Source organism: Gastrolobium bilobum, unplaced genomic scaffold, assembly GCF_033153095.1.
Source record: "Gastrolobium bilobum isolate Gb01-03AN ecotype WA unplaced genomic scaffold, APGP_CSIRO_Gbil_v1 utg1801, whole genome shotgun sequence".
Classification (NCBI taxonomy): domain Eukaryota; kingdom Viridiplantae; phylum Streptophyta; class Magnoliopsida; order Fabales; family Fabaceae; genus Gastrolobium; species Gastrolobium bilobum.
In genome coordinates this window covers 26,125-39,674 of record NW_026895838.1, presented here as the reverse complement: position 1 = coordinate 39,674, position 13,550 = coordinate 26,125, and the positions used below count along the sequence as shown (strand labels likewise).

Sequence of the window (13,550 nt, the reverse complement as noted above, 5' to 3'; positions counted from 1 at the left end):
CCGTCAACGGATCCTAGTAAAAAAAGTCAGGATCCATCGACAAATCCTGTTACAAGAATGAACAGTATCATTCATGCAACATGACAAACTGATTTCTGTAATTAAATTTGACCTTGATACATTATTTACTTTCCTCTTCTGAGAAAATCTTACTCATTTCTTAAGGTTTTGGTCACCCATGAATCAATCTGAAGGTAGTATATTAAATGCTAGTGCTGTACATATAACCTCGATATGAGTAGGTTGCCATGCAAAAGAATGACTCCCGGTTCCTTGGGTCACCTGTGTGCAATCTTCACGAATTTTCATTCCTGAAGCTTGGTTTTCATTTATATTTTGATTTAGTGATGACGACTTCTTAGTTAATTTAAAAGGTTGTTCCACCAAGAAATCAAGTCGTAATTATTCAAGCAAATTCGATTGGCACCAAGAGATCGGCTTGGATCAAGTCAAGCATGAATTACATTTCGGTTATATCTTAAATGTTGCTTTTTAATAAAAAGGAAGATTGAGGGGAGTTGAAATCCCACAGGAAGACACATGCACTGTTAATTACCTCCAAATTACTAAAACTAAAAAACACTTTACGAGAGCAATAGTTCATTTGACATTTATGAAGCATTCATGTGTAGTACTGAACATTCTCATTGCTCTAGTTATATAGTTGGTAGATAGACTTCCATGTTTAGCAATAGTAAAATCATTCACACACCTTGCCACCTTTTATTTAGAAATATTGAATGTAGTCCAATTTGGCAGGCATGTAAACTATCATATATTTCACACAGATTAACAAAGTGTTTTTACCATCTATCTGTTCGTACCTTCGACGAAACTAGTACTACACAAATTAAATTTTGCTAAGCTAGGAGTAATTTCTTACAAGAACCTGTTTGTTTACTCTTGAAGTACTTTCGAACCTTCATAGGAGAATAAGCGGACTGCATTCTGGTAACTTAATTCAGCAAGTTCTTCTTTCGTAATCTCTAGCAAAGATGCAACATAATCAAGTACCTGGAAGTGGAATGATTTGAAAAATATAAATCTAACAAAACAGCTCCTTTTACATGCATGCGAGATATGCAATCTACAATACTTAACGGAGGTAGGATCATTTGACATCAGTGTTAAATTTAAATTTTGACACCTTACCTAAGAGCCCTTAGATAAAAAAAAATCAATGGTGTCACATACTTAGAAATCAGAGCCGTTGATTTTTCTTGATCTAATGGCTCTTAGATGTTTGACACCGGTGTCAAAGGATCCCACCGGTGTCAAAGGATCCTACCTCATATATATATATATATATATAGAAAAATATTTCTGCAGATAAGTTATTTGCATTTACTCCCAAAACGACGTCGTTTTAGGATTGAAATATTAAAAAATTATAATTATAATTATAAAGACTATAATAACCCTGAAATAAATTAAAATTACAAAAACATCATGATTTCCGCCCCAAAACAACGTCGTATTGGTCTTATTGCAGATAACTTATCTGCAGCAACTGCAAAAAAGGTGAACTCATATATATATAGGGCAAGTTCTTTTTACACTAGTATAAGACTAACAAGTCTTACACTACGTCTCAACCGTTGATGGACGAAAATCATCAGTTGGTATTTGTAGTGTAATTAATGATTAATTAATATTAATGAATTCATATAACTTCCTAAATTATAACCGTTAGATGCACGGAAATCAACGGTTGAGATGTGGTGTAAGACTAAACCAATGTAAAATGATCCTGATCCTATATATATTTGTATATATATATATATATATATATACGAGGCAGGATCCTTTGACACCAGTGTCAAATTTCAAATTTGACACCTCATCTGAAAGCCGTTAGATCAAAAAAGATCAATGGTGTCACATTCTTACAAATCAGAGTCGTTGATCTTTTTTGATCTAACGGCTCTCACATGAGGTGTCAAATTTGAAATTTGACACTAATGTCAAAGGATCTTACCTCTATATATATATATATATATATATACTGCTAGCTATTGTCCCTGCTTGTTTAATTTGAGGCTTTCCCACACGATTCATACTTATTGTTGCAATGTAAGAGGGAAGTTAACATTATACATGTAAGAGAGAATAATACATTTTCATCCCCAGAAGTTAAGTGTAACTTACATGCCCCTCTAATTTGAAATTATACAGTGTTATCATGGGAGAGATTTTTGTATAATTTGAAACTAGAGACAGGTGAGAGGTAGATTTTGAAAGCTTCAAGATATGTCAATGCTATTAATTCATACATTACCAAACAAATTATTATTTCACGAAAGCAAGCTCGAACTAGGATTTTTTTTGTATTCCATAATAAAAAAGACTAACATATATCTCCAATAGAATGATGTAGGTGACAAAAAAAAAGGTGATTAATTGAGCTACATACGTTATGAATATTTGCAGGATGATTGAGCGTTTCCTTTGGCAAAGTCGAAGTATCTGTGAAGACATGGGATGAATCACCGAGAGAAGAAGAACCAGAAGTTGAGGATGAAGTTGCTCTTTGGCCAATAAACTCTTCGGGCAGAGAAGGATCTCCTTCTACAAAAAGAAGAGAATCTATGTTTGAATTCGGTAGCGCATCAGGAGCATCTGTCTCCAACAAAATCCTATCAGAAGAGACCTGAATAGAATAAAAAAAAATTAAGAATGTCACTGTTTTGACATATATAGTGTAACATTACATTGAACATTAATCATATAACAGAAGTGATGAAAATCACCATCTTCAGCATTTTCTGTGCCTTATTTGCTTTTAGTGACATAAGAAACCCAGATAAGGAAAAATAAGCACCAAGCTTGGAAAATTCAGGAACCATCTCAGCAGAACCAAGGTAAGAATGAAGAATGACACCAGCAGGAAAAGGTCCCATAGACCTGGAAATATTGAAATATTTAAGGAGGACTGTATTTTTAAAGATGCCTCTTCATAATGATTAATGAGAACATCAATCACTATAACACTAATTCCATGGCATTCCATTATATAACAAGAATCTAACAATAGAGGCCAAGTTAACAATAAGAGGTTAAAGTTTCATAACATAGGTAAAAGCCTCCAGTATTCTTCTGCAAGAACCTAATGAATAATCACATTACATCAATTAAGCTCTAAGACAGTAGTCATGAAAAGGACAGACAAAACAATGTGATAGCCAGGGATGCTTACAGGGTTGAACGGCTTCTCAATTTCTTCAGAATTCTAACTTCCTTCTTAACAATTGTTGCTTATCAATGAAATTTCGTATTTTAGAGAAATAAAGCTTGAACCATTCATCAATTAAACCATGACCGGTTTGTGCAGTTCAAGATGGTTTGCCACCGGTTCAGTAATTGAATGACCGGTTTATAAATTACTGGTTTGAGAGGCTGGACTGAACCGCTCAACAGACGGGGTCCTGGTTGAACCAATTTTCTTAACTACGATGGTTATGATGTCTACACTATGGTGACAGTCCTCACATTATACAGATTCCTATATGGAAAAACATATCTGGCTTCCTCTGATTTTTGTGAAACTATATCCCGGTTGATCCGGTTTTCTTAACTATGTTGATTATGATGTCTACACTATGGTGACAGTCCTCACAGTATACAGGCTCCTATATGGAAAAACATATCTTGCTTCCTTTGATTTTCATTAAACTGTATCCTGGTTGAACCGGTTTTCTTAACTATGTTGGTTATGATGTCTACACTATGGTGACAGTCCTCACAGTATACAGACTCCTATATGGCAAAACATACCTGGCTTCCTCTGATTATCATGAAAGCATATCAGATAAGGCAAAAATGATTGCCAACAAGGCACTTGATGCAGCTTTGAATGCTTAATTTTTGGCCCAATTTGGCATTTTTTCTGCAGTACCAATGATAATGGATTTCATTACTTGAACTAGGACTACAGCAGACTCTAAAGTTCCTTCGTGTTTGCTTATCCTTTCTGCTCAACGTGCCTGGAATGGTTACAAATGTGGAAAATACATTCTGGAAGCAGTCTGCATTGTGATAAGAACTGAAATTTACTATAGAGGAGTATGTGAGGAGGAGACTAGCTCCTCAAATTAAGAGATGGCCTTCTGGACAGAACACAAACAGCAACACCAGTCACCAAATATGGAAAAGTTGCAGAATACAACAAAGAGATGACTCTAGTTACAGCTCCCAAACTCATCCATTTGGCATTTCCTCTGCAGCAAGCATGTTCCCATTTTATCCAATTCCCCTCTTGCATCTCCTACACACACAGCCCTTCACTCTTGTTCATCCCACAGCTTTTCAGCCTGATGGAACCCAAAACAGAAACTTATGGTATTGATAGAAAATACAATTACACCAGAGAAGAAATTACAAGAAGCAACCCAAAAGAACCTCTAAGAACTGACCCGGATTGTCAGATTCCCCTAGTTCCCTATAATAACCAGCGTTATTAAGTTGTGTAAATGAGAATTATTTAAGGATTTGATGAGATAAATGTGATAAAGAATTGAATTCTTGCCAATCAAGTCATTTAGGGACCAAAATATAATTATGAAAAGTATAGGGACCAAAGTGCAATTATGGGAAAATTTAGGGGCCAACTTGCAAATAAGAAAAAGTTGCTCTAAACTTGAAGATAATGGCATAAGATGAAAATTTAGGAAATTTGGTGCGTCCAAAATGAAATAATTAAGAGTTGGATTTGTTTCTAGATTAAGTTATTAATTAATGAAATTCCAAGGACCAATTAGCAATTTTTAATAAGTTGAAGAGTTGACTTTGGTCAATAAGTGTGTTAAGTGTGTTTATATTAGTGTTTTGACTATAAGGTCAATATTTGATGCATGATGTGAATTAAGGATTCCAATCTCCTACTTGAAATAGGTGATTTTGGTGTGGAATTAATTTGGATTGGCTTTCTTGAATTGCAAGTAATCTTGGAAGGAAAGTTACAAGAGGTAAGCTTTTGATTTAAGAGTTTTTCTCCTTCTTGGTTGTTCCACCATGGTCCAATGGGATTATGGTTTGATGTTTGTATGATTGGATGAATGTTAGATATTTGGTATAGTTGCATTCATATAAATATGTATATGTGATGATTTGATATGAAATGATGAATTCTATATATGTATGATTGTGTGTTTCTAGGGCCAATAGAATGTGTTAGTTGTCTCAGAGTTAAGGAATCATGCGGTCTTCTCTCATATGAGTCTAAAAGTTAAGGAGTTAGGTGGTTCTCTCTTAGATGTGTCTTGTAGAGTTAAAGAGCCTGAGTGGTCTTCTCTCAAGGTATGGTTAGTTTTGGACTATCCTTAAGGACTTAAACTCTTTGAAGTCGTATGTATGTTATAAGCTATATGAAGTCTCTTATACTATGTTATCTGACCCAGTGTTTTAAAACCCGGCTCGAACCGGCCGGGTCGACTCGGGACTCGGTGACCCGGTGGGTTCCTCGGTCCAAGCGGGTAGTTAGATCGCTTCTGCGGTCAACCCGGTTTGGATCGGTTGACCCAGCCGAAACCCGGCGACCCGGTTGACCCGGGTTAGACCGGTTATTCCTTTTTCTTTTTTCTTTTTTGGTAAATTTTTTTTTGTTGATAAGAACTCTTGAATTAAATCATATTCATATTTTATGATGAATATGATTAAAGGTAAGGTGAAAATAATAAGGTATTTTAGATTATTGCAGTTCGTTTATGTAATTTAGTTGCATCTTATAATGATCTCATGAAGTTAAGTGGTGATAAACACTTATGGCCTCATGATCTCATCACAACGGTGGACACTTTTTTTTTAGTGTATATTTCATGCATACTATTTATTATCATGATTTAATTTATCCGTATTATGTCAAGCACAAAAGGTACATTTAACTTATATTGCAATTTTAATCCAATATTAGGATATGGTCTAGAGCTAGAAGCTTAGAAATATATAATATTTGCTACCATTGAAAATCAATTTATTTCTTGAAGCTTATTGATAGTTTTCTTATACGAATTTTTATTAATATAAGTAATATTTTTATATTTTTAATATGTGAACAGTAAATCCGGTTCAACCCGGTTGAACCAGTGACTCAGTGACCCAATACCTCGACCGGTTCGATGACCGGTCCGAGTTTTAAAACACTGATCTGACCTTTCACGCAGGAAGTGAACTCATGGGTGAAGAACTGCTCTGGAAACCTTAGTTTACTGAGATGTTGTAATCTTACCTCGTTTGGGGAACATGATCTAGGTACTCCAGCAGCAGGAGAGGGGCCCTCACAGAGCAAGAGGCCCGTACAAAGTTAAAGGACTCGTGCTCTGTTAGAGATTTTGTATATGTGGATGACTGTATATATTATTTTGGATCATGAAGTATGATCATATGTATAATCATGCATTGATATATAGTCTAATATGCATTTTGAGACATATGTGTATATATGATGTTTATCGGTTGTAATTAAGGCATGTATAGCCTTTATGCCATTAAACACTTTTGATGTTGGTATGTATATGAATGTATGAAGAATATGTTATATGATGTAAATATTGGCACGAAACCATTTTCTGTATGAATCCATGGATGGATTCTAGGTCCATTGCGTTGGACAGTTTGATTATGCCTGGACTATATTATCTGTTTATCAGGCACCAGTTAAAGCAAGAGAAAACGTTGAGGATGCCAAATCTCCAATAGAGTTTACTGAATTAATATCCAATCCAACTACAACTAAGAAGCACTGGTCCTCCATAGTAACTAAATCTCAAAGCAATTCAAGAGAGTATATGGAAAACAAATTAAGTGAATCACAATTCCATTTCTAGTAACGAAGATAGAAAATTTTCCTAATATAATATAAAAGTCTTAAATACTTGCAAAAGTCTACTGACACAACACATATTTTGAGCTGATTAATCTAATGGCAAAAGCACAACTGGAAGAAAAAACATTTACACATCTAAACTGCCCCATGCAACAAATCTCAAGTTTAAATACTAAAATATAGTAAAAAGCAGATTCTCACCACCCGCAGTACAGTACAGAATACATCCTTATCTAAAATATCTTCTTTTTCTCTTTTTGATCACCTCACTACTATGGGAAGGAAGTTTTACAATTCAAAAACTCTTGACAGATTCTCAACATTATTCTCAATCTCAAACAATCTTTTTAAGTAACAATAAAACAAAAGAGAGTGGAATAGATATCCATACTTCATTAGCTCAAGAAGGTCACCAAAAGCACGAACACAGTGTACAGATGCTGGCTTGTTTAACTCTTTTGCAAGTTCAAGCTGCTTCCTCAAAACTTCAACCTGCACAGACATCTTAATACATTAGTAACCAACAGTCTAGCTAACATTCTTTAGCAAGTAAGGGTTATCTTCAGTCCATGATATATGATCAGTCCATCTGTTTCATATTAAAGTTAAAGCTTCATGTCAGTTTCGTTTGAATAGATTCAGGCTGCCATAAAGTTAAAAGCTACATGTCAGTTTCTTTTGAATAGATTCAAATTTCCATAAAGTCCAGAACTGTATTTGATAATCAGGCAATGAAATGTCATCCTTATTGTAAGTGCATGGAACTGGACTTGAACCCTTGTATGTACTACATTAGAGGCAGCATCACAAACAACAAAATTTTGATAATGAATCTATACAGAAAAATAACCTTTTATATGAAGAAAAATATTGTTCAGTGAGCAGTTGTAGTCAGTCCCATTTTGAAGCCTAAATGCTATGTTTACAGTCTTTTGAAAATTAGCTCATCCTTAAACCAATGAAGCCTCAGAGACAAACAAATGGCAACAACTAATAATACTCAGAAGTCAGCATCTTCAAAGAAAACCTCTACTCTCTCAATAATGACTAACAACTTCCAAAATTACTGAAATTTCTAGGTCCTATCCCCACCACATATTCAGTTTGAATTTTATTTTATTGTTTTCTTGATAGACCATACAAGTCAGAGTCATTATGATGGGAACTGATATTATTGTAAAATGGTATTCAAGGAGGAAACCTCCCTTACAAAGGAAGAGGAAATACTACTTAGAGAACACAGATTCTGAGTACACAAAAATGTTGAAAATGCATCATCAAGAAAATACAATCAGAGCAAAGAAGAGTCTCTCTGCCCACCCTAGCCTATGCCCGAAATAATCTCTAAAATTATGCTATACCCCCCTATTAATATAATGTTATTAACAGAGCTGAGAATAGTCTCTGCATCTACTTATTGCTCCAAGAGAAGTGATTAGAGATTCATAATTATTAACGAAAAAATAAACTGTATGGCCAAAAAATGAAACAGAGAGCTAAAACCTGCTCAGAAAAATCAATCTTCCTTCCCTGGGATCCTTTGTCCACGCCAATCTGAGGAGAAGCCAAAAACTCAATTACGTCAAATGTTGAATTAAACACAATATTTAATAATGTATCCTGATATTCACCCCAGAACTATAGGGAAAGTATAGAGCAATGCTCTAATTACAGTAGCAAGAAAACAAAAAGAAACAGAAGATGAAAATGGAAAATTAAGATAGTCTCAGAGAAGCATCCAAACAACAGCAAAAAGCAATTTCTTCTAAAGATTTATTGAAAACGTATCAATATGCATGTCAGCATGTAAAAACATTCAAGCCACTCACATGAACTTTGATAGCTGCTGCATATGCATAAAAATTAGGCATGGGCCAAAGATCTCAGCAGTCAGCAGGCTTTTGTTTAAAAATGAAATAAAACATATTCTCTGCCAGAAAAACAAAGCCTAGTAACTTGGTACTATATAGACTGCTAGAATCATACTTTTTTTATCCTTACTTTCAAAATAAAAGCATGTAAAGTTATCATTTGTGATGTGAACTTTCAAGCATCTTTGAGGTTTCATGGTTTACAAAACCAATACAAAGAAAACTGCAAAAACATAAAAAAAAAATTCCAGAATGAAAAACTACATGGAATGGACCATTTGAAAAAACAAGTCTTTCTTACTCTCAGCAACTGTCATTACCAGCTTACATGAAAATAAAGCACTCATCATTAAACTCCAACTACAAGTGTGAGGTGAGCACAATCTTTATATGCAGGCTTAGCCTCACATATCAGCATCCTTATTTGGTATTTTTTCCCTGTTATTTTCATGTACTAGCTTACATGGAAATAACATTAAAAAAAAAAAAACCACACAAAAAAGTGGTTCTTTTATTTTTCATGAATAAAGATTTTACATAAAGCTTTCCCTGAACATACAAATAGAACTAACTACATACAATTCACACACACACCAAAACCATGAAGTGTTAATCAACAGGAATAAAATACCTCTCCAACAGCAGCAGAGGGTGTAGAATCAAAATATTCTTTCAACGTCTTAAACCAATTGGGACTCCTCTCTGCGACAAACCTGCAAAAATTTCATAAGATAAGGCCCAAAACCATTAAACAGAAGCCCAATTCATCAAAACCCAGAAACAAAAAACAAAAACATGTGAATCAACAAACAAACAAACAAACAATTGAGTTTGATAAGAATAAGGTGAAAACAGTGAATGACCAGGGATGAAGACCAAAGCAAGGAATAACACAAGGGTATGTTTCAGCCATCTGCTTAACCAAGTGCCAATCTTGTTCACAAACTCCATTCACAACGAATCGCACAATCCCTTTGTCTTGTGCAGTTTTTATGAGTTGGGGTGTCTTGCTTAAGATTCTTGAGTCCTGAAGATGACAGTGTGCATCGAACAGTTTCATCATCACAACCTCTCTCAAAAAGCCTTAACACCTAAAATGGTAGCTTCAACTCATAACTGAACTAGATTGGGATGGTTGAACCGCATAATATAAAATATTATAATATTTTATATAATTAATTTATTTTTACTTAATATTGTTTTATTCGTTATTTCTTTTCGAAGTGAAAAAGTATATAGTTTTTAATAAAAAAAAATTTATGATACCAAAAAAAATGAAATATTAGTTTGAGAGAAAAATATTGAAATGAAATTTTATATTATATGGATAATTTTAACTTTTAATCATGATATAAAGAGAATTAAACGAATCAAAAGAATGAGAGAAAAAAATATATAACAAATTGCTGAAACAAAAAATAATAATTTTATCAAGGAACTCGAAAATTTTCAGGGGACATAGTTAGTAATTCGAAAGAAAAATAATAAAATGAAAGAAAACACTTGGTAAAATGAAAAATAAGAAAATCCACCTAGTTTATAAAAAAGAGAAGGGATTAATTGCTTCAATATTAATTATGATTTAAATTACTTTTGCAATTTGACATTATGAATCAAGTGGTAATGTTTAATATAAAATGTGACTGAATCATAATATCAATCCTAATTTTTAAAATTCAATGGAATTAGTTTAAACATTGCTAATGTACAGTGGCGGAGTCAGGATTAGAGGGGAGGGGGCAAAAATTAATATTTTATCTTACATAATATTAGTATTTTTTGTTTCTATTGACCTCGTAGGAACTCATTTAGATATATTCATACCAAAATATTAACATTTAACAATATTTGAAACACTGAAAAAATGTACTATTGATCGGGTCCAACAGATATAAAAGTAGTTTAAAAAGAAATAATTAAAAAAAAGTGTCTTAACTAAAACAATGCTTTTAACTACATTTTAAAAAATAAAAATAAATAAAAGACGGCAATCAAGTTGTCCCAAAAAATGAATCTTTTAAGTTAGGGCAAACTTATTTACTTTATATAAAACCACTACATAAAGAAAAACACAACCATACAAATGAAAAGAGAGCAAAAGAGTGGTAAAAAGGTCAAAGCTTTTATTAACCAAAATATAGCATATGAAAATAAAAAAGAAAATGCAAAAAGGTTACACATAACACATACACATTAAGTGAACTAGAGGTAAATTTCATCTTAAATCTCAAACCAGAACTTTTAAAAGAAGCACATTTAACTGTAACAATCGTACTATGTTTGGCTTTCAACTGCATTAATTTTTTTGGAGTGGGGAGAGGGGGCGGCCGCCCACCCTAGCCTCCCCCTGTCTCCGCCCCTGCTAATGTACGTTGATGACTAAATTACATATTTTGGGTCAATGTGTTGATTTAGATGTTAATGTCAAGGAAAAATCAACTGGTGTTTTTGGTAATAATAAGTTTTGAATTGATTTACGTTATCTTTATCACCATTAAATTTTGTGTGATTACATATATCAACTCTTTTAGTTAAAAGATGTATATTAAAAATATTATTTTTTTATTCATTGGCTATATAATTGATTAATTACATTTGACCATAACAAATTTAGTTATATATGATTATAGTCAATTTTTATAATTGTAATTAATTAACTGCATTTCATCATTTCCAATTGAAGGAATGCAAAAACCAAATGTGCTGTACCCTTTAATTAATTTCTAGAAGTTAAATTAAATGTCGAGAGATCAAAGAAGTTAGTTTTTATAGAAAAAAAGTAAGTGTAGTGATGACATGTTACGTGGATCTTGAAAACATAAAGTTTGCTTTTATATAATATATATTATAGATTGTATTATTAGAGTCTTTTTTTTAATGGCTTATTCTATTAATCTATATCAATGTCTATATATTTAGCAAGATTTTTGTGCTGATCAGTGAATATAAGATAACAAATTCTAAAGTATATGAGGCTTGGCTGAATTGTAGAGAAGTATCACACATCATTGACAAAGTCACAACTCATAAAGATGAATGGGAAAAATATATTTTGATCCCGTAAGTTTCTGATATCCAGGTCTGGTTGTAGCATGTAAAGCATGTTCTAGTGTCTTCACTACATTGTTAAAGCAGGCTAAGACAAACATTATACCCACATTTCAAAGAGTTTTATTAATCTCATGTTAAAGGAAATAAGTTATCTCATGTCATAGAAACAAACTTGAGGGCTCCATTATCTGAAAAAATAAAAAAAGATAGCACAGTTATCGGAGGATGTGCAGGAAAATTTTTTTATCTCATATAACATGATAATAGTTTTTCCCTATTTCAAATGTGAACAGTGTGAACATGTGTAAAACATTTATCATAGTTCTCTCCAGTGAATAAATAAACACTAGAGGAAGCAAGTAATGTGGGTAATAGTTTTCTTATTTAGTAAGAGATAATAATTATCTCCTATTGACTCATTTGTACAAGTGGAGCGAATTTAATGTGGTCCGAGAGTAGGAAACATTGAATGAGACTGAAGTGAGAGAAAGAGAGAAAAAGATGAGGAGAAAGGAGAGAGATGAGCAAAAAAAATTAATAAAGGTGTCAATTTTTGAATAGAAGGACCACGGTGGTCTTGGAACATATTAAAAATTTTCGTATAAGTGGAGTCAATTTTCAAGGGAAAAGAGAGAAAAAGTAGAGTATGACCCATCTTAAATTTGTGTGTATAGAAGATAAATTTTTTCTTATATAACGTAACATAAGAATAATAAATGTCGTAGTTATTAGGATCTGCAAATTTTAGAAATGCGGTATTGTTAGGAATTCTGAAGTATAAATTCGGCTTCGAGGCCCAGTAAGAACACCCTGCTGAAGATAAATATATTGCATAATTTTTTTATAGAAATTGGGTGTGAAAGGTTCCATTCAGCTACAATAAGCCCCCAACTCAGAGTATAGTCCAAACCAACCTGGGGAATGATCTGGAATGGATGGGTCAAAATAGCCGTGTTATAGAACAAGACTAGCTCTTTTTTCCCATATTTATGATTCCATTTATTGATACATATTTTCATGTTTGATTCAAGTGTCGTACATTTTTGGTCATGAATACTGTCTCGTATTTATGGATTCCATTTGTTGATATAAACTTTCATGTTTGATTCAAGTGTCGTATATTTTGGGTCTTGAATATTGTCTCATATTGGGCCATTCTCAGAGGCAGACCTCACAAGCCTACTTAGCTATGAACGATAATTGTCCATACAAAATATTTTGGGTCATGTTCATTTTGGGTCGTCAAGGCCTAGATTGTTTTTTTTTAATAAAATAAAGCCTAAAATTAAAGGTGATAAACGAACCAGGGGCTTTTAGCTCGGCTCGTGAAGGTCTGAGATTACATGTCTAATATTGGTTGTTGGAACCAGGCTTGGACTTGTATAAAAGCTCGTTTAGTAAAAAGGCTTCAGGCTCCAATTCAAAAGCTCGGCCTTAGAGCCTCTCAGGCTGGCTTAGTATATTAATTTTTATTTTTATTTATATTTTTTATACTATTTATAATAGTCCTCTCTCCTCTCAATCTATTTCATCCCTATTTTATTAGTTAAACAGACTTTTTGAATGATTTTGTTCTATATTATGTTGTTTGGATATAAATTGAATTTATGAATATTTATGGAATTACCATTGTTGTTGATTGTATATTCTGTTTGGATAAATTTTTGTTGTCTTATTTTTTCTAACAGACTAAATCAGGCTTTTATTTTTTGTAAATAAGACAGGCCACAGGCCGATAATTATATTCATAACAGGTAACAGGTTTGGTAAGACCGATACATTTAAACACAGGCTTAGCCTTTTAAGAC

The 13,550-nt window shown here is 33.1% G+C and overlaps 1 protein-coding gene across 4 annotated transcripts; it reads right to left on the bottom strand.

Moving 5' to 3' along the window:
• Positions 1–640: 640 nt before the first annotated feature.
• LOC133296308 (uncharacterized) lies at positions 641–9,805 on the bottom strand. Of its 4 annotated transcripts, none has more exons than XM_061495269.1 (8): positions 9,555–9,805; positions 9,323–9,404; positions 8,324–8,374; positions 7,212–7,312; positions 2,751–2,904; positions 2,561–2,650; positions 2,414–2,446; positions 641–1,014 (listed from the first exon to the last, which is right to left on the bottom strand). In XM_061495269.1, the coding sequence occupies exons 1-8, from the start codon at positions 9,752–9,754 to the stop codon at positions 898–900; spliced, it is 828 nt and encodes a 275-aa protein (XP_061351253.1). In that variant the 5' UTR covers positions 9,755–9,805; the 3' UTR covers positions 641–897. The 4 variants fall into 4 exon arrangements, with proteins under 4 accessions (XP_061351253.1, XP_061351254.1, XP_061351252.1 ...); XM_061495270.1 differs by having other exon boundaries at positions 2,414–2,467; positions 2,591–2,650; XM_061495268.1 differs by having other exon boundaries at positions 641–986; positions 2,414–2,650.
• Between the last annotated feature and the right edge of the window lie 3,745 nt (positions 9,806–13,550).